At 48.1% G+C, this 22,080-nt stretch overlaps 1 protein-coding gene across 1 annotated transcript in view; it reads left to right on the plus strand.

Annotated features, from left to right (window-relative positions):
• CUL5 (cullin 5) overlaps positions 1-22,080 on the plus strand; it is a 778,902-nt gene that overhangs the window by 572,586 nt on the left and 184,236 nt on the right. Inside the window, exon 12 of the mRNA XM_078657044.1 lies at positions 13,713-13,845. Within this exon, the coding sequence (XP_078513170.1) occupies positions 13,713-13,845 (133 nt within the window). The remainder of the gene's footprint in view (positions 1-13,712; positions 13,846-22,080) is intronic.

A 22,080-nucleotide genomic window follows, 5' to 3' on the forward strand; every position in this document is an offset into this window, starting at 1 on the left:
TGTACATTTGGTAGTATGAATCTCAGCTTTTCAGAAACTGAGCTTGGAACACAGGTAGTATATACATCTATGTTCTGTACAATCGCATATATCAAGAGTGTAACTTGCTGTAACTTACCAAGAAACAGAAGCTCTGAGCATGGTGATACAAATGCAAAGTGTCCAAATCAGTATATATAAATTTACACGCCAGGGAATACATTTTTATCATTTTCAATTCTTGAGTGAATTTAGTCTTGGTACCGCATGCCTAGGAATGCCTTCTCTGACTGGGCAAAATGTAAAATTTCCTAGCTACCATGACAGAAAGTTTCAATTCTGTTTAGGACAGAGATGCGAAAGTTAGGCATTATCTACCTTCATTGTTGTTTTTCAGCAGCTAAAGGGCATTGACAACTTTGCTGCATCTGATAAACATTAACAAAAAGATTTCAGTACAACAATTCCCAGGAGTTCATGGTATTGCATTGCCCAGTCAGGTGTCAGGAGAAGAAACAGTCCTGCTTTCTTCGTGTGAAGCCTTAGCTGCTCTTCCATAATCCATCATCCTCATTATTAATTCTGCTCCACACCTGATAAAAGGATAGTACCATTGTAATTTCCACCATAACACATCACCAGTACTTGTAGAACTATCAACAATGTAATCAGTCATTAAATCAAGGTTATATAAAATAATAAATAATTCATTCCAGATAATTAGGGTCATTAGTGTGCCATACCTATACCATATGATGAAATCCATTATCTTGGATGGGGTAAGTATAAAAACAAGAGACTATGTGGGATAATCCTGGCCCTGACATTTCTAGGTGAAATTGAAACTTTCCTGCTTTGCAGCTAGGAAATTTAGAGGATTAAGCAAGTTTAAAGCTAACCATCAAATCAGCCACCTTTGGCACAGGTTGTTTTCTTGTAACTTTTAATTTAAAAAAAAGGTACAATGTCATGAAACCAACATAATCAAACAAAAGCACACTACCCTGATACAATTCCCGCTCCATACAAGTAGTGAAATAAGATCTATTATTTAATTCCAATATTTTATCCCCTACATAGTTAGCATTACGTTTGCAGACATTGTCTTTGTAAGTATTTTATCACACGCTCTGTATGTCACTGTAACCCCCTTCTTCAAAACTCCCAATCAATAACTGCACCCATTCTCACACATCTCTAGGTATCAATCCTGGCCTGCTTACGCTGCCTCCCTAGTTAATAAAATTTTAAGGGTGCCGCCTTAGATCACAGTGTTGTTCTTCCTCAGAATTTATCAGTTTGAGATAGCTGCTGATGGGCTCCCATACATGCTTGCAGCCTAGAGTCGTACATTCTAGTGATACATCCCTATCTATCTATCTATCTATCTATCTATCTATCTCGTTATGAATGCAAACTTTGACAGATGTCTAGTTCTATGGGTTTTCACAAGAATACCATAGGACAATTGTTTCTAATGGCTGGCTGTGTCATGTAGCCGACTCTATGGAATTCCAGTACCTCTATTTCATGGAATATTGAAGGGTTTTATTGTATCATTATTCTTTAGTCTATGATGGGCTTCCTGCTCTCTGCCAGACGGAGAAACACATATATTTTATAAAGCATGTGTGCACTTTAATGAGGTGACTGAAAGAAAAAAATTGGAGATGGGCATCAGGCACTTGCCTGAAGACAGATTGTTTAATTAACAAGACTTTAGATGAGGACAGAAGGCCCACCAACCGGGCAAGTTGCCGAAGGGATGTGTGAGGCATGGAGGCTGTTTGTCGCAATTTGTGGTGAATCTTGGCCATCTTCAGCGACGGCAGACTCAGACGCTTGGATGGAATCCACTACAAAACCGAGAAGTGTCACCTTCTGGGAAGGCTTGAGAACCGATTTGTTCTCATTGATGATAAACCCCTGGCCCTGTAAAAGGGACACAGTTTGCTGGAGTTGTCTGGACAAGGTCTTGGGACACTGTGCTATAAGAAGGTCGTCCAAATACACAACCATACATATGCCCTGAGGAACTCTACTCCCGGATGAAGCATTTTGGTGAAGCACCATGGTGCTGAGAAAAGACCGAACGGAAGGGTGGTGAACTCGTAAACGAGATCCCTCCAACCAAACTGCAGGAACCGCCAATGAGGCGGATGGATTGGAATCACCAGGTAAGCATCCTTTAGGTCTAACCGAACCATCCAGTCGTTGGGAAGAAGGACATCTAGGAGAAGGTGGATTCCTTCCATTTTGAAATGACGGTATATCAACCAGCCGTTGAACTATTTTAGGTTGATAACCGGACGACGTCCTCCATCGGACTTGTCCACCAAAAATATGTTGCTTAGGAAACCTTGAGGGTGCAGAGTTAATCGGTAAATGGCCCCTTTGCGAAGCAACTCTGAAACCTCTTCGTCGATCAACTGTGCCTCGTGGGAAGTGAAGAATATTGGCTGAGGAAAATTTTCCTTGTGAGCATTTTCGTAAAACTCTATATGAAAGCCCTGAACGGTCTTTAAGACCCATGCGTCCGAGGTAATGGTCGCCCAAGCGTCCCGAAAGGCTGCTAATCGACCCCCGATGCAGACGTGGGTTGAAGGTAGAACAGTTAACACTGGGATTTCTGCCGCTGGCGTCGTTTTTGAAACCTCTGCGACCTCTTAAGCGTTGGCCTCTCGTTGGGTAAAAATTATTGTAGTTCGCGCTGGAGTTATATTGTCCGTGACCAGAGCCTTGTCCGTTTGAGGGGTTTTGTTGGAAACCACACCCGGACAAGCGGCCCCTACCTCTGCCGGCCCTGTGAAAAACCCATTGGTTGAAGACCCTTTTGATATTAGATTGGGCCTTATCCAGAGAAGTACAGGTTGCAACAAATATGCCCAACTCCTTTACGAAAGGGCCTCCGAAGAGACCCCCTTAGGCAACTGACCCCGCCTCGGAGGAGGCCAAGTCCCCTAGCTTGGGATCCAGTTTGATCACCAACGAACGGCGACACTCCTTTGACAGGGCATAGTTGGCATTGTCCATAAATATAATAGCCCGTTGCGCCCAGTTAGAGAGGACCTCTGGAGAAATAGGGGATTCTGAAACTTTGGCCTCCTCTGCCATGTCCAGGATTTTTGTCTTGGGGCCAATGGCGTCGAGGAGCTTATCCTGGCATGATCGCCAGGATCTATCTATGTCCTTCCGGGGGTCCTTCATGTACTTTGCCAGGAAGGTGGCCATCTTAGAGTAACTCCGGAGTGAAGGCAACCTTGCCATCCAGGGTGGGCCTTGGACACTCCGCCCTTACACAACCTCGGGCTCCCTTTTCTAAGGGCTTGCGAAGGCGCCCCCGACAAACTTGGCCACCATGTTGCCGGGGGCCCAAGCAGCGTACCGGGGATGAATGATCTCATCTGGGTCCAACATATGGGAATCTTCTCCCAGTGTTGAGGGAGGAATGGCCGCTGGGCGCCAAGGCCGTGAGGTACCTGCCTCATCGTCTGTGTCCCCCTGAGAGTCCTCATTATCAGGCTCCGGGGAAGCTGGATCTGGGGGTCCCTGAGGTTCGGTCTCCTGGGTGAGGGCAGGGGTAGCAAGTAGCTAACGTAGCTAGGAAGTCGCTTTTTGGCATGCAAAAGCATCTCTGTCCACCCCTTCGGTACACTTCTTTTTGGATGACGGGGGACCTTCCCCAGTTACGAGATCCGTCGGGGGCGCAAGGGGCTCTGCTTGCGCTTTTGCTAACCTAGCGCATTCCTGGACAATTCTGTCTGAGAGACGCTGCTCCATATGGCGGTCCACCTCATTAACCACCCTATAGATGGAGGAGTCCACAGGCTGGTAGAATTCATCATCATAAGGTAAGTACCCCTGGACCACCACCTCCTCATAATACTTATTTTGAGGTTTCATAATTACTATGGGTGACTGAAGAAAAAAAGTGCTGTAAGAGACGACTATGACACCTCTGTGTCACTTTTCCTGATGTGAAGTGCACTTTAATTTATTAGGCTGGTGAACCCAAACCAAATTGGAGCAGACTAGATGACTGCAAGGTTTTCAGACCGCCCAAAGGGCTGCAAGAAGGCTTGCACTACCTTAGCACGCCAAAAGCCCTCCGCTCACTGACCGGGCTGTTGCCTTACCGCGCGTTGTGAATGTAATGTGCAATGAAGAAAAAATCACTTGCAAGCGTCAACGCGGGTGGCCTGCCAGACAGACCATTGCCGGGGCGTTCACTTTGATAATATGCAGGGAAATAAATCCTGCAGTTGGGCGTCAGGTTAAGGCAGCGGGGACAAGTCTCGATTGGACTCATTACTCACAGCGCGGCTTCTCCTCTGAGCCACCGCGGTGCGAGACCAATGAGACGAGCGAGTCCCCCTAGCGGGCCTGCTGAGCACTCCACTTAGCAGGGCGCCGGCCTCGTAAGGAGTGAGAGATGCTCCCTCGGCCGGGTGAGGAACCTATAACAAAACCCAAGTCAGAAGACAATACTATCAAGAAAACCATCCCCAAGCGAACGCTAACCCGCAAAGTGGTGGGGAAAATACAATAACATAACAATCCTAATCAGTTAATTGAAAAACCATTGAGGAAGGAAAAGTGAGAGTTAACTGGCAGCGAAGAAAGAGGGGGGACAGACACAGACAAGGGACTACATCATGGATATGTGATGGACATAATGAAAGGACTATGTTCCCGGAGACCTCCCTGGAGTTATGGGAGTTGATGTTTTTCTTGTTCGTATTCAAAGACTTGTTGGTGTTCATCTTTGTGGCCTCTGTGACATTTTTTAATAATAAAGCGGAGAGAGATATAGCATAATCGGAGCTTCCAGTCCTGACATAGAATCTGCGTTGCGGTGCAAAAATGGGCATCTTAAGATAACCATCTTTAAGATATGGATGAGGATTCAGTCCTTTCTAATGAGGATATCTCCCAGAAGATGGAGTCTCTGGGCCTTGAAGTGATGATACTATGCATTCATTGACTCCCCAAAAGGTGCCAGTGGCCTTAGTTCTATCTGAACCAAAAATAAAATGCTTAAAGAATATGTTTGGGTGGAGAACAGTTTAGTTGATGGCCCCTTTCGGCAGTATCTGTTTGACAGCTTGATCTGTTTATGACCTTTCTCCCCTTGAAAACCATAGCCATGGGGGAAAACCCTGTTACTTTGGAGGGCCATAAAACTTCATGTGGAAACCACCTGCAACACCCAGTTGCCACCTGTCACCTATCTCAACCTGCTCGGAGAATGAGGCCAAGCTCCCTCTCAGTCTTAAAGTATCAATGTTTCCTTTCTCACTGTAATTCTTTGATGGGGTTGGCTGCTCTCAGGATCCCTCCCCTATTGCCCTTCCGTTGGGCTGACCCTCTTGAGAGAAAAGGATCCTCTGATTTCTTATAAGGTCCTTCCAAAAGACCGCCTCTTCTGCTGTCTTGTATCCTTTAGCGGACCTTAGTTGGCTGGTTGCCGGTCAAACGGTCCGTAACTAGACCAAGCTCCTATGAAAACATGGGGGCCAAAACGTTCTTCTTGTACAGCTGCGCATTGTCCCATATGAAGTCATATCAGTTCACCCAGTTCTTTTAAGAATGGGTCACCAAACAGACATCCATGTGTAACAGCACCTGCTTCTGACTGAGCAAGGTCTCCCACCTTGGGGGTTGATTTAACTTGGGAGCGACCAGCATTATTACACATACAACACACAGTTTGTGTTCCCCCAACAAACAAATCATCATCCTGAGAAATATTCAGTTTGGTAGCTAGGAGGACAAGGATGTCGGATAATCCCCCTCTTAAGGAGGCCGCACAGTGACGTAGGAGCGACCTCCGACCCTACTCGCAGTCAGGTGGCTCCCCACACCACCACACGGCCGCCAGCTTCCTCATACCTGCTCCCTGCCGCCCGCCTGTTTTCCCGCCGGTTCCCGCTCCTTCCCGTCCCTGCGGCCCGGCCCCCCTACCCCTCATTGGCCACCCCGCTCCCGCCTCCCAGCTGCTCCTCCTTCCATATCCCCCTCTTATGGAGGCCACACAGCAGGCACGCCAAAGTCAAGCCCGTCTGCTCATGGACCGCGCCCAGCCCCAGAACCCCTGGACCCCGTGAATGCCACAACACCAGACTCCACTACGACGCCAGCACCCTCAACACACTTAACGCCGGCCGAAACCACACCTGCTTCCAAGCCGCCCCGAAACAGACTCACGGACCTTTCCCCTGCCACACCTGCAGCTTCACCTGCGACAGAGCCACCAAACCTCCAACGACTGGACCCAACCACCTCCGCTGCATACTCCTGAACACCCGCTCCACACGCAAACACGCCGTCGAGCTCTAGGATCTGCTCGACACCTCCGCCCCAGACGTGGCCTTCCTGACCGAGACCTGGTGGAACGACTCCTCGGCGCCCGACATTGCCATAGCCATCCCGGATGGCTACAAGATCACCCACAGGGATCGCGCCAATGCAATCGGAGGAGGAATAGCCATCGTCCACAAGTCCACCCTCCAGGTCGCCACCCACGCAGACGACACCCTCAAAACCGTCGAAAACCTGCACTTCCGGATCCACACCGACCCCAACACCACCCTCAGAGGAACACTCATCTACAGACCCCACGGACCCCGAGCTGTATTCAGCGACTCCATCGCCGACCTCGCCAGCACCCACGCACTTGCCTCCACGGACTACATCCTCCTCGGGGACCTGAATTTCCACCTCGCGAACAACAACGACAACGAATCCAACTCTGCCACCCTGATCGACAACCTCGCCAACCTCGGCCTCAGACAAACCGTCACCACACCCACCCACGCCGCTGGCCACATGCTGGACCCCGTCTTCTCCACAGGCATCCACGTCACCTTCGACCACACCACCGAACTCCACTGGACCGACCACCGCTGCATCCATTTCACCTTCAATAAACCAACCACGCACCACCGCACCCAACAGCTACCTCGCCGCTGCTGGAGCAAAGTCACCAAAGACCAGCTGATCACCACCCTCGCCCAAAATCCACCCACCGACCCCACCAACCCAGACACTGCAGCCCGCAACCTCAGACAGTGGACCGACGACTGCGCCAACACCCTCGCCCCACTCAAGAAACCCTCCAACAACCACGCCAGCAAGAGAGCCACCTGGTTCACCGACGAGCTGCAGACCTCCAAATGTGCATGCTGGAAACTGGAGAAGATATGGCTCCACGAACGCACTCCGGACAACCATGGGACCACAAGTACGCCACCCGCAGACATCACCACCTCATCAGATTAGCCAAGAGATCCTCTTTCAAAGGCCGCCTGGATAACAACGCACACAACAGCAAAGAGCTTTTCAGCATCGTAAAGGAACTCTCCAACCCCAGCACCAACACCAACGACATACCGCCCTCACAAGAACTGTGCAACTCACTGGCCATCTTCTTCCACCGCAAGATCGCTGACATCCATGACAGCTTCAACACTATGACCGCCCGACTACACCAGACCCCACCTCCCCTGTGAACAACCACCAGCGCCAACCGCCTGACCTCCTGGAACAGCGTCAATGACGACGAGACACGCAAGGTCATGAACTCCATCCACTCAGGATCTCCGTCAGACCCGTGCCCACACCACGTATTCAACAAAGCAGACGCTGCCATCGCACCCTAACTACGGAAGGTCATCAACATCTCCTTCGAAACAGCGACATTCCCGGAAAGCTGGAAACACGCCGAAATCAACGCCCTCCTTAAGAATCCCAAGGCGGACCCCAAGGACCTCAAGAACTTCGGGCCCATCTCCCTGCTCCCGTTCCCAGCGAAGGTCATTGAGAAAATCGTCAACATGCAACTGGCCCCGCCACCTGGAACATCTTGGACCCGTCCCAGTCCGGGTTCAGGCGAAACCACAGCACCGAGACAGCCCTCATCGCCGCCACAGATGATATCAGCCGCCAACTAGACCACGGCGAAACATCAGCCCTCATCCTCCTGGACCTGTTAGCCGCCTTCGACACGGTCTGCCATCGCACTCTAAAGACACGCCTCCTAGAAGCCGGAATCCAAGAGAAGGCCCTTGACTGGACCACGTCCTTCCTCTCTGGCAGAACCCAGAGCGTCCGCCTCCCGCCCTTCCGATCCGAGGCCACAGACATCATCTGCAGCGTCGCCCAGGGCTCATCCCTCAGCCCGACGCTGTTCAACGTTTACATGGCCCTCTCACAAGTGGCCCGCCAACACAATCTCAATATCATCTCCTAATCTGACGACACCCAGCTCATCCTCTCCCTCACCAAGGACCCGCACACCGCCAAAACCAACCTCCACAAGGGAATGAAATGCCGACTCGATGAGGAACAGCCGTCTGAAGCTGAACTCTGACAAGACGGTGGTACTCCTCCTTGGACCCACCCCCTCAGCCTGGGACAACTCCTGGTGGCCGACCACACTGGGAACAGCACCGACACCCACCGACCATGCACGCAACCTAGGATTCATACTCAACTCCTCCCTCTCCATGTCTAAACAGGTCAACGCTGTCTCCTCCTCCTGCTACATCACCCTCCGCATGCTCCGCAGGATCTACAAGTGGATCCTGACCGAAACAAGAAGAACGGTGACACAGGCCCTCGTCAGCAGCAGACTGGACTACGGCAACACACTCTACGCAGGAATCCCAGCCAAACACCTACGACGACTACAATGCATCCAAAACGCCTCCGCCCGACTGATCGTCAACGTCCCCCGCGGCAGCCACATCACCCCCCACCTGAGAGACCTACACTGGCTCCCCGTCGACAAGAGGATCACCTTCAAGCTCCTCACCCACGCACACAAAGCACACAAAGCACTCCACAACGCCGGACCAGCCTACCTGAACATCAGACTCAGCTTCTACACCCCGACATGCCAGCTCCGCTCTTCCAGCCTCGCCCTCGCTGCTGTTCCCCGCATCCAGCAAACAACCTCCGGCGGCAGATCCTTCTCCTTCTTTGCCGCCAAGACCTGGAACACCCTCCCTACCTACCTACGGCAGACCCAAGACCTACTCGCCTTCAGAAGACTCCTCAAGACCTGGCTCTTCGAGCAGTAGCGGCACCCATCCCCTCAGCGCCTTGAGACCCTCACTGGTAAGTAGCGCGCTTTACAAGTACTCTGATTGATTGATTGATTGATATATTTGAGGTGCTAGGAAAACTCCTCCCTCTTTCCCCCATCGTAACCCAGGTCTGTTTAGCCCTTTCCTGACCTACCTAGACTATCGGGAGCCATCCTGTTTCCTAGCCATCTGTCAGCCAAAAAACAGACAGGCAATCCACATTCCAGCATAGGCACACGGGATGACGGAGCAAAATAATACCCGCTTTCTAAAAGTGCCCAGCTAGGTTTGCCGTTTTGTGGGGCCAGAGGAAGAGGCTTGCAATCATATAGAGGAGGTTATCAGAAATACTGCTATCTCTCCTACACATCTACCTCCTAGCAGTTATGCCTGCAATATTTCCAGGGACAACCACCACAAGCGACCTAATACAGACCTGCTCCTAGAGGAAGAGCAGCACGCCAGGGAAAGAATGCTGGACGTTGTCAGTGATTTGTCACAGGCTCTGCCTACCCCTATCTCCTCACCATTCAGACTAGAGGGAAGAATATCCCAGTTCATCCAATGTTGGCAAGAGAGAACATCGGACCAATGAGTCCTAGACCTTGTTCAAGCCACACCCTAGAATTTGTTCAGAACCCACCAAGAAATCCACCTCAATCCTTCATTCCCAAACCTCTACAACTGCTCTAATTGGAGGTCAAGACCATGTTTCGGAAGGGAGCGATAGAGAGGGCCCCTCTTTCGCAACAAGGAAAGGGATTCTATTTCCTTTTCTTCCCGATTCGCAAAAAATGGGAGGAATGGCAGCCTATCTTTGACCTCCGAGATCTCAACAAATATCTAAAAAAACAATCATTCGGCATGGTAACATTACAAGGTATTCTCCGACATCTAAACCATGAAGATTATTTGTCAGCTCTCGACCTGCAGGATGCATATTTTCACATTCCCATCCATAGGAGATTCCTAAGGTTCACAGTGCCGGTAGCCACTATCAGTTCAGGGTTCTTCCTTTTGGTCTGAAATCAGCTTCCAGGATATTTACAAAGTTTCTGACTTTTGTAGCAGCCTTCCTAAGGAAACAAAAACATCAGGTGTTCCTATACTTCGGCGACTGCCTTTTCAGGGTGCGTTCCAGTCAAGCAGCACAAAAATCAACAAATGCTTGTATAACCCTGTTCAACGAGCTAGATCTCACTCTGAATTGGAATAAGTCAAGCCCATAACCATCAAGGAGTATAACCTTTTTGGGTGCAACACTAGATACTATAAACAACAAAGCCTGCGCAACATCAGACACACAAGTAAAGCTAATAACATTAGCAAAGTCCATTCAGAAAATGAGTTTCTTTCAGTATGCCTCTACAGGTCATTATTAGGGGTGCTGTCATCATGCATTCCTCTAGTTCAGTTTTGCCGGCTAAGGATGCGACCCCTCCAGGAAGAACTAGATCTCCAATGGGTACAAGTGACAGGTGTGTTTGATATCATCATAGTCACTCCAGCCATGGTCAAAGCCCTAGCTTGGTGGACTCAGCAGACACAACTCTCAGGCGGCCTTTCATTCCTAGCTCAACCCTCTCCATGGGTCATTACCGCTGATGCTTCCTTGGAAGTATTTGTAGCATAGCTTAGTGACCTACCGGCCAGCGGCAAGTGGCACAAGCCTCATCAGTCAGCTCGAGCTCAAGGCAGTACATCTGGCTTTGCCAGCTTTCCTCCCCAAGATAAAGAACTCAGAGGTTCTCATATGAACGGACAATACAACAACGATACACTATATAAACAAACAAAAGAGTAGATCACTTCTCCTCTCTATCTAGAGTCACAAGAAATCTGAAATTGGGCCATCCGAAATGGAGTGCATGTACAAGCAGAAAATGCCCAAGAAAGCAAAATGAGATAGCGGAAACTCTCAACAGACTGAGGTCCTCTTGCCACGAGTGAAAACTGGATCAGGAAACAGTCATCCATATATTCTCACAGAAGGGAAGACCCAATTGTGACCTCTTTGCAAACCCACAGAACACCAAAGACTTATTCTTTGCAAGTTGGCTTCTCCATCTGGGATCAAGGGGGAATGTATTTTGATGGCATGGTCTGGGATCTTTGCTTACGCCGCCGCTCATTCCCCTAATTCCAAAGGTCCTCACGAAGATGAAGATTGAACCTTGCAGAATTATACTGATAGCTCCATTAGCCTGGCAACATTGGTTTACAGAACTCTTACTGCTGTCAGAGAAACCAATCATCCAATTGAAGGTCTCACCTTGTCTCCTGACGATGAGCGAGGGCAAGTCCTGCACCCGAATCCTGAGTCTCTTCACTTATCGGCCTGGCTCCGGAACACAATGAATTTGCCCATCTGGCCATCCCTCTTGAATAAAAGGAGACACTTTCCAGTGCCTGAGCGGACAGTACTAACAAACTGTATTCTCACAAGTGGAAGAGATTTTGTTTATGGTGTCAACAGGAGCGGACACATCCCCTGTCCTCTTCACCTGAACAGATATTGCCTTACTTATTGCAATTGGCACATTCAGGATTAGCTCATGCATCCATCAGAGTTCACCTGGCGGCCATTTCTCATTTTAGACACCCTCATTATGTTCCTCCAGAATAATCAAATAGTTCCTCAAAGGCTTATTTAGAATCATCCCTCCAGTCAAACTTCCTCCTCCATCTTGGCATCGGAAAACGGTGCTATCACAGCTCATAAAGCACCCCTTTGAGCCCACTCACAGAGCGAATTTAAGTTACCTGTCCTGGAAGGTCGCACTTCTTGTGGCCCTGACGTCTGTAGGACGGGTCGGTGATATTCAATCCCTCACTGTTTAAGAACTTATTTACAATTTAGAGAGTACAGGATAATCAATCCTACATACAAACCCAAAATGTATCCCTAAAGTCCCTTTGGACTTCCACCTCAATGAGCCACTGATTTTGAAGACCTTCTTTCCAAACCCTTCAACACTGGCTGAAAGGGCTCTTCACGCTTTGGACATCAAAAGGCGCATCAGGTTCTACATAGACCGGTCCAAGAGCTTTTGTAAGTCTAACCAGTTGTTTGTGGCTCACAGCGCTCCATTGAAGGGGCATCTCCTTTCCAAACAGAGCATAGCTAGATGGATATCTGCTGCAGTTCAGTTCTGTCATCAAGCAGCAGAAAAACAGTTACAAACTTCTGTGCTTGCTCACTCTACAAGGACTATTTCAAACCCAACGGCACTGTTTGCAGGTGTGACACTCCAGTATATTTGCAGAGCAGCTACCTAAAAGAATACGCATACCTTTACGCAACACTACTCCCTGGATTCACCTCCTCAAGGGGATGTATTTGTAGGCCAAGCGGTTCTAAGACATCTTTTCCGGGAAAGGTTAGCTACCTCTTTCTTCCCAAAAACCTGTTACTTGTTCCACACATTGCTTATAATATAATGTTTTCTTTACAGCATTCTAAAATGTTGTCATATGTTAAATGAAATATAAGATATGTTAATGGTTGTGTCTTTGTTTATTCTATGTAAAAGGGATATCTCTTTAACCTCTTCGCTGCCGCAGACATTCCGCCGGGGTGCGGCCAAATCTTACGCGTGCGCAGATCGGAAGGCCCTGGGCGTCCGACGTACACGCCCACCGTGGCGTCGGACGGCCAGGGGCAGTCTGACGCATCAAACAGGATAGAATTGTATTCCTAACAACTCACAGTTCACTGTGTCTCACTACTGCTTTATACTCAAGCATGTGAATCTATAAAAGTTCCAATACTTGAGTAAGAAAATAAGACACTTACCTGTAGCTGTAGTTCTCCAGTATTAGAATCTTTCCTAGATTCACGTGCGACCCACCCTCCTCCTCTGAGAGTCTCAGTGGATCTGCGGCACTGGTGCTATGGAAAATCCGCAGGACTGGAGCTTCTCTCAGGAGTGTTCTAGAGGGCAAAGCAGCCTGATTGGCTGAAGTATAAGTGTGGTCTCTTTTTTTAAATAGACTATGATAGGTTGAAAAATTGACATTGTATTATAATTCTATGGTTCTGGGGATTCCCAACTCTACGAAGAAGAATGATTCCAACATGTGAATCTAGGAAAGAGTCCAATACTGGAAAACTACAGTTACAGGTAAGTAACTTATTTTCTTATTCCATCTTTTCCAGAAACCTAATCTGACAAATCATACAACCACAAGTGATTTATAAAGATCTGAGATATTCTGTAATTTTAGTTAGAAATTCAGCTTATCATGCAAATATGGTGAGTGTGCAAAACTAATCTAATTTGAAAAGTTGTGTTCCTGTGGATAGTTCAGCCAGTTTCATCTATAGTTTATATTGCCTTTTCCTTCAGAACAATGTACGTTCTGTTTAAAATATTAAGAACAATTGATCAGGAATATAATCTTCCCCTCCTTGTCAAATGGGAACATCCCAGTTTAACAAAAACGTATACAGTTCTTATGCAGTATGATCGCTGGAGTGGGAGCTAATTTGTATTGCTTTGTTTTCATTATCACTGATATTTAGTTCATCTTGTTCTGAAGGAGACCATTCTGCCTAAGTATTCTCTCTTGGCAGGATAAACACCATATGTTTTTTAGCAAATGTAATTCATGTTCTTTCCCTTATCCTTTCAATGTTTGCAGGGTTGGCTTGAAGACGCAACCAGAATCAAAATGCCCCGAACTGTTAGCCAATTACTGTGACATGTTGTTAAGAAAAACGCCACTCAGTAAAAAACTGACATCTGAAGAAATTGAAGCAAAGCTTAAGGAAGTGGTATGTTTATGCACTTTCTAATGAAACAATTTGCTGGTATGAATCAAATTGTGTTTTAAATATTATTTTATTAAACCTCAGCATGTGGCGGAAACTGAGTCTGTTTTGTTTTTGTTGCAAATAGCTTATGGTACATTCAGATGTGTTAAAAACTATATACATCACTCACGTTTTTGTTGACATCTGGTAGCTAGTTGTTGGTTGGTTACTGAGCACTCTGTGCGTATTCCTGTATTCCAAAATGAATGCTTGTGTGTTTGAAAGCCCCAGATTATTAATGCAGTACTTTGATTGCTGGTATATGACTTTCAGGTCATACATGTTTAGGTATTCACTTATAAGTGATTGTTGAACATGAATCTTGCATGTATTCACGTGTTTTGATGAATAATTCCCTGGAATGAAGTGAAAGTCCCTAAAATGCTGACAGCAGTGAAAACACAATGAAACTTTTTCACCTTTTTGGGGACTACATTTCCACTTTTCCTTCAGGATATAATACTTGCTACAAACCATGTCTTTTAGCCAGAATTTCAAACTTTATTTTCCCAACCATGAGAAATTCTCTGAGCGGCTGCTACTTCTGCTAAATAAGATATTGCAGATGATTGACAAAAAGGTTTTGCCATCCGCCGACTGAGACCTCAATATTTTGTAGTGGGTCCTATTTGTGTGTCACAATATTGTCCAACACTGACTAGTAAATCATTTGCACCACCTCACCTGACAGCCTATGTTTCACTTTTTCATTCCCAGGTATTGAAACTTCAGAGTTATTATAGTTCTAAGGATTATGCAAGTTTAAATGTGTTTGCCTTTGTTCGAGAATGAGGAGTAGGCTATCCACATACAAGAGATTGGAACAAATGCAGAAGGATGAAGTTAACAAATAAGTCACTATGACTGTCTGTGATGTTTGGATGTTCTTACCATCAGTTGAAAATGTAATACGTGCCTTAGTATGACCATGAAATCCTGGCACTCGAGAGAGCGAGAATTGATGGCTGAGGATAACCACTCGTCAAAAGACTTGTGGCCCTGAAATTATCCTTCTCATCTGAACAGTCCATCCTGAACTGCTAGGTGAGGACCCCTCCTGAAGAGGCCACAAGCAACACCAGACCGGCGTCAACCTACTTACGGCTCCACAGTGACACATGGCTAAGTGAGCATGGGATCCATGTCTGGGCATACCCGTCATACTTGGGGCATAAACTGCAACAGCAAGGTGATGGATGGATGGGTGCTTGAATTCATCTCAGCCCGTGACAGTTACTCGTGCCACTTTCCAGTCCATCATTTTTCTGTATGTCACCAAATGCAAGAAGTCACAGCCTGTGCGAAAGCCCCCGCTCTTGCTTCAAGTCAAGGGCGTGGACTGGATCCATTTCCCGAGGCCATTCCCACAAGCAGTCATCGCCACGCTCAGACCTTTCCAATAAGTCAAAATCAAAGTAAAAGCGGAAATATAAAAAATATAAGTGGTGCTCAACCCCATCGCGCCACTCTGAATCTAAAGAAAAGGTGCAAAGCATTATGATGTGAGTCCTTCATCTTTGTGGTCACTGTTCGCAGCATAGATTCCTCCGCTTATCCTAGTGTGCCCTGAGTTTCGCGGGCCATTGGCATCACCACAAAAGATTGAAACCTTCAACCTGGCTCCTGGCACGCTTTCTGTTCTCTCTGGTGTGCCCTTGTGCCCCAAAGAACCTCCGGGACCCCCAGTAGGGTTACCGCTGGCAGATCCATCCTCAGTGACAGCTGACCCTTTAGGACCAACTTAAGGCCCTATACAGACACTGGTACAGGCTTCTCCTCTGGCTTGAAGACCTGCATCTATTCCTTCCACGTGGATGCGTTTGCAGGCGCCACAGCGCTGGAAGCGTGTCCATTACAGGAACCGATGTCAGACATCCAGCCGACTTCGGCTCAAACTCAACTGATGTCACACTAGGAAATTACAAAAACACAACCAGTTGTCAAACACTCTTACTCTGACCTGGCACTCCTACTATGGCATACATGCTACCAGAAGCTCCATTATAATTTTGGCTCTGATTCAGATCAAGGGGCACCCCTGGATGTAGATGGGGAAATGAATTTTTCCCCCTCACTACACAGATGAGGTGTTGTGTGGTTGAAGGATTGTGTGGTCTAGAGAGGCCCTATGGGCTTTTAATAATACCTCTGAGTGTAGCACTCATGATCTAAATCCTCAGACCGTCACCCCCCCTCAGATCTGTGGGACTTGTGGGGTATCCCTCGGTCTTAGTAACTTGATGAGGCCATCCATACCCAGGCCACTAATCATTAAAGAGCTCAGAGCAGGCCTACTGAACTGCAGATCCCTAGTCAAACACACAGACGATATCTGGCTACTTTTGGAAGAGCAGGAGTGGGATATTCTGTTTCTTACAGAAACTTGGATCAAGGAGGATAACATGATGGCCATTGCACTAGCAGTCCCTCCTGGATTTAATATTTGTCTCTCTAATCGCTTAGGAGACAAGAGAGGTGGCGGAGTGGCTGTTATCTTTAAGGAACAGCTAGTACTAACCTCCTCGATCCCCACCATAATTCAGGGCATTGAGGGCCTTCACTTTTGTTTTCAGGTGAGCCCCCAGTTATCCCTAGCAGGTTTAGTGATCTACCGCCCCCCTGGCGGTGAGGATCCCAATTTATTCACTCTGCTGGATACGATTGTTCAGAGCTCCCTCCTCCATCCTCAATTTATCGTGGTTGGTGATTTTAACATTCATATGGACAAAGCGGACTGCGCTATTGCAGAACTGCTCAGATCCACACTTATTACGGCCAAGCTGAGGCTGATTAATGATGGCCCTACCCATAGGGCGGGTCACATGCTCAATCTTATCTTTTCCAATATTGAGGAGGTGATATCAGAGGTACCGCTACCTCTGCCGTGGACAGACCACTCACTGATCCCATTTACATTGAAAATGGTACTTGCTAGTCCTTCTTCAAGCAAACGCTTTTTTGTGAAGAGACAGTGGAAAAAACTAGTCCCCGATACAATGGGCCCTGTCCTGGCACAGACTATCCCTACTCTCACTTCCAACGCCAACAGAGATGCACAGCTACTCAATGACTGGGTCGGGAATATGGTCTCTTCCATTGCACCAGCCTCACGAGCCTTATCTAAACGTGACTCCCCCTCCGCCCCCTGGTTCTCTCAGGAACTTAGAACGGAGAAAGCAGCATGTAAGAAACTGGAGAGACTGTGGAGAGCGAAATACGGGCTCATAGAAAAGACCAAGTATAAGGAAGCATCAAAAAAACTTCAGAAAGCTATTAGAAAAACGAAAAAACAGTTCTATGCAGGCTCGATCCTACAGGCAGAGCCGTCGAGCAAGCAGATCTTTAAAGTGGTCCAGTCCTTTTTTAAACCCAAATGCATCGAGAGGGAGATCCCCCCCCGTCCACCACCTTATGCGAAAACATCTCGGAGTTCTTTGACCAAAAAATCAAATTAGTTTACGAATCCTTTAAACCAGAGACTCCTTTGTTGAAAACGGACCTGGCCATGAATAATGTAGGGGGTGAAACCCTAACTCAATTTCAGATGATTCCACTGAGTGTGGTGAGACAGGAACTCATTTGTTGTAAATCCGGCGCACCGGACGACCCATGTCCACCTAGGCTGTGGGGTACCATAGCTGATTTTGTGGCCCCCACAGTACAACAAATCTGGAACTCGTCCACCGCCTCCGGGGTTTTTCCGAACATCTGGAAACATGCAACCCTTCTCCCACTGAAAAAAAAAACTAACAGAACCCAGAAGACCTCAGTAACCTTCGGCCAATCTCCTTGTTAGCCGCTCCAGGGAAAATGCTCGAGAAAATACTACAGCGTCAGCTGAGCGAATTCATCGAAGTAAATAAGATACTTCATGAGACGCAATCGGGCTTCCGGCCCGGCTTCAGCACGGAGACAGCACTTATTGAGGTGGCAGAGTCAGTAAGGTGGTCGATGGATGCAGGAGACTCAGCGATGCTGATGCTCCTGGATCTGTCGGCCGCCTTCGACACGGTTGATCATGCCAGACTCTTGATGCGACTAGCTGACATAGGTATTTGTGACAAAGCACTGGGATGGATACACTCTTATCTAACTCCGAGAACACAGAAGGTGGCTCTAGGGACTGTCTCCTCAACACCCAAAGTCCTTAGCTGCGGAGTCCCACAGGGGTCAGCACTCAGCCCCCTCCTGTTCAATATCTATCTCGCCCCTCTCTTTACATTGATTGCCAACTGGGGTGTTAAGGCAATTTCCTATGCCGATGACACCCAGTTGGTATTTCCGTATTCAGAGGCATCACAGGAGTCCTTCTCGAACTTTAGGGGCTGTCTTCAGGATGTGGCATGTTGGATGAACACGAACAAATTCAAATTAAACACCAACAAAACTGAAGTAATCTTTTTTGGAAAAGGCCCCCCCCCCCCTCCCTCAGAGCTATGGTGGCCGGCAGAGATGGGTTCAGCTCCCTCACCTAGTCTCTCGACGAAAAATCTTGGAGTGCGGTGGGATGACAGTTTGTCCTTTTCCTCGCATATTCAACAAGTAGTCGGCTGCTGTTTGGGTAAGCTGAGGAATCTCCGTAAGTTCCTCCGACTCCTCCCGTAGAGCTGTCGGAAAACTGTAATCCATGCCACAGTAACATCTCGGCTGGATTACGCCAACGGACTCTATCTGGGCTTACCTAAATATCTGATCCACAGGCTTCAGCTGGTCCAGAATGCGGCTGCGAGACTGCTACTGCGAATCCCTTTTAAGCATTCAGTCTCTCCGCATCTGCGATCACTGCACTGGCTGCCAGTCGCCAGCAGAATCAAATTTAAGGCTCTTACGTTGGCCTTTAGATCTCTGTTTGGCACCTGCCCGAAATATCTTAAAACCCGTCTCCCGAGATATTCCCAGGCCCGTGCGCTCCGTTCCAATAGCCGCGTTCCACTTGTTGTGCCACGAGCTAAAAAGCCTCGACTGGGAGGTCGTACTTTTTCGGCAAACGTTGCAACGCTATGGAACTCCCTGCCCCCAGCAATCCAGCAAGCACCCTCTGAACCTTGCTTCAGGAGGCTGTTAAAGACCTGGCTCTTCACCCAACCACGATAATTTCCCCCACTCCTACCCTCTGGGTCAGCTGTGTTCGCACTAGCGCCGGGACACCTCCATCGCGAGGTAGCTGTCGCGCTTTATAAAATGCTGTAAAAAAATAAATAAAAAATAAAAAAGATGATGTTTTCTATATGGATAAGTCAGAGGCCATTGGAAGGTACACCTCTTCTAAGGCAAGGCTTGATTCGCCATTTGGGTCACCGATAGATTAAAGTTCCTTCTTTGCAGCGGTTATCTGGTAGTTCTGGATTTACAGCCATCCTTAGTCAAGACCAAAACTAATATCCTGACTGAACTTTTGCAGCTTGGACCAGATACTTTTGAGTCTGTACCTACTTTTAACAAGGCACTCACTGATACCTAGATGGCCATTTGGATAAATCCCTCGTGCTGCCTACAGGCCCGCTCCTGACAATCCTGTTCTTCTTACCAAACCTCCTTTCCAGAGAGCCTTGTGATTCAGGCCTCCACCACCAAAGTGAATACCAATGCATTTCCCTGAACTCCTCCCAATAGGGAATCAAGAGGGTTGAGACTTTTTGCATAATATGTTTTCCTCCGCCCTTCTGGCTTTGCAGTTGAGTAATGCAGTTTGTTTACTAGTTGGTTTATATGCATGTCCTTTGGGACATGGCCAGCGAAATCTAGCTAGCTGACCTAAAAGACCTGAGGGCCTCTTTGGCACAGACTATTAATGATGGACAAGACCTGGCCAAATATGGTATCCTTGCTGTTGTAGAAACTACTCATTGCCTGGAGAGGGCAGTTAGCACCAGTGCTGTACTTCGTAATGCACATGCATGCACTATTTCTATTTTCTATTTAAAATTATTTGTACAGCGCACGTACACCAGCGGTTTCATGGCGCTAAGCTGACAGAGAACTGGGCAGAAAAACAGGGGCTAATTGGAACCAGTAAATGAGAAAATTATGTATTAATTAAAGAATTTGGCAAAAAGATGTGCCTTGAGCTGTTTCCGGAACAACAGGTAAGAGGTTGAAGCTCTGAGCTCTAAAGGCAACGAATTCCAGAAAATCGGAGCGAGGGTCGCAAATTTCGAGCCTCCCCATTTCTTTCTTCGGAACCGCGGAACAGTAAGAAGGGATTGGGTAGATGACCGCAGTTCCCTGGAGGGAACATAGGGGATAATCTCAGATGAGATGAAAGCCGGTTCCGTGCCCAGTCGTGCTTGAAAGGTGATAGAAGCAAGCTTAAACTGGACACGGGCACAGACAGGAAGCCAATGTAAGGACTTTAGGAGGGGAGTGGTATGGTGGGACTTTGGGAGTTTGAACACCAGGCGCGCCGCCTGGTTTTGAATCTGCTGCAAACGCCCAAGACTATATGCAGGAATACCTGCATATAGGGCGTTGCCATAATCCAGGCGGGATACGACCATGGCAAGAGTGATTAGTTTTAAGGCATCAAATGAAAAAAAACGGGACACCTTGCGTATGGTACGCAGTGCCAAAAAAGAAGAAGAAACCACAGAGCTGACCTGGGAGTGAAGGGTGAGTTGGGAGTTAAGCTTGATGCCTAGAGTTTTAACTGAGGTAGAGGGAACAGGTGGGGAACCAAGGGAAGGGGGCCAGAAGATGGAGGACCAGCTCAGTCTTGTCTGGGTTGAGTTTAAGATGGTTGTGGCTCATCCAGTCTCGGATGTGGATCATGATGGTTTGAAAATTAAGGGCAGAATCAGGGGAGGAGGAAAGATTGAAGACAAGCTGGAGGTCGTCCGCATAATTGAATACGGCGACCTCCATTTGTTGCAGTGAAAAGATAAGAGGGGAGATGTAAAGGTTAAATAAGAGGGGGGAAAGGGAGGAACCTTGGGGGACCCCGCACTGAACATCGCGGAAGTCCGCAGTAAAATCGCCCAGGCGAACTGCCTGGGTGCGGTCCCTCAGGAAGGAGGATAACCAGACCAACGCGGTGCCCCCGATCCCCGCCTCCTTGACACGGGCAAGTAAGATGGAATGATCCACCGTGTCAAAAGCGGCTGAGAGATCGAGGAGGACCAAGGCCTGAGGTTGGCTGGCATCCATTCCCTCCCTGAGGTTATCAAGGACCGAAAGCACTACGGACTCCGTAGAGTGTGCGGGGCGGAACCCGGCCTGGCGGGGGGCGAGAGCCCCGTTCTTCTCCACGAAAGAGCTCAAGGCGTAGGTGACGTGGCGCTCGAGTACTTTCGCCAGGAACGGCAGAAGAGAGATAGGGCGAAAATTAACTGGGACTGAGGGATCGGCGCACGTTTTTTTCAAAATGGGGACAATGACAGCGGATTTAAGTGAGTTAGGTACCACGCCCTGGGATAGAGAACTATTGAGAAGGTGGAGGGGGGGGTCTGGACAACTAGAAAAAATGTGACGGAGAATATGGGCCGGGCAGGGGTCTAGCGGGGAACCAGATTTGACGAGTGAAATTATGGCAGTCAGAGATTCCTTAGTTAGAGGTGGAAGGGCGGTAAGATGATCCTTGGGGGGAGGACACTGGGGGTCCACAAAAGTAGGGGAAGGAAGGGGGATGTTGGCTTTCATAGTAGCGATTTTTTTAATAAAAAAGTTATTAAGGGAGTGACAGAGTTCCTGGGAAGGGGTGGGTTTGAGGGAGGTTCTGTCCGAAAACGCCAGATTGTGAACGATTGAAAAGATTTCCTTCGATTTGTTTTCGGCTGCGAGGATTTTGGAGGAGAAATAAATAGATGGTTTTTGCCTCCAGGATGTTTTTTTTATATAGAGTCAGGATGTTGATAAACTCCAAGCGCAAAGAGGGGCAGTAGTTTTTCCTCCAGGCCCGCTCCGCTCGACGTACCGCCAGTTTAGTGGCTTTAAGATCTTGATTAAACCACTGATTGGCGTCCTTCTCTCGTTTGGTTGAGACCCGTTTCAAGGGGGCAATGGAGTCACAACCTGCAGAGAGCCATTGATCAATGGCCGTGACCTGGGAGCTGGTAGACCGGTCTTGCAGGGAGGGAAGGGAGGTGGTAAGTAGGGAGGATAGACTATCCGGGTCCACTCGGCCCCATGCACGAACCCAGATATTTTTGGGAAGTGGGGGCTTGACCGGGGGGTGAATAGAGAGAGCAAAGGAAATCAGGT

Source organism: Lissotriton helveticus, chromosome 8 (genome assembly GCF_964261635.1).
Source record: "Lissotriton helveticus chromosome 8, aLisHel1.1, whole genome shotgun sequence".
Taxonomy (NCBI): domain Eukaryota; kingdom Metazoa; phylum Chordata; class Amphibia; order Caudata; family Salamandridae; genus Lissotriton; species Lissotriton helveticus.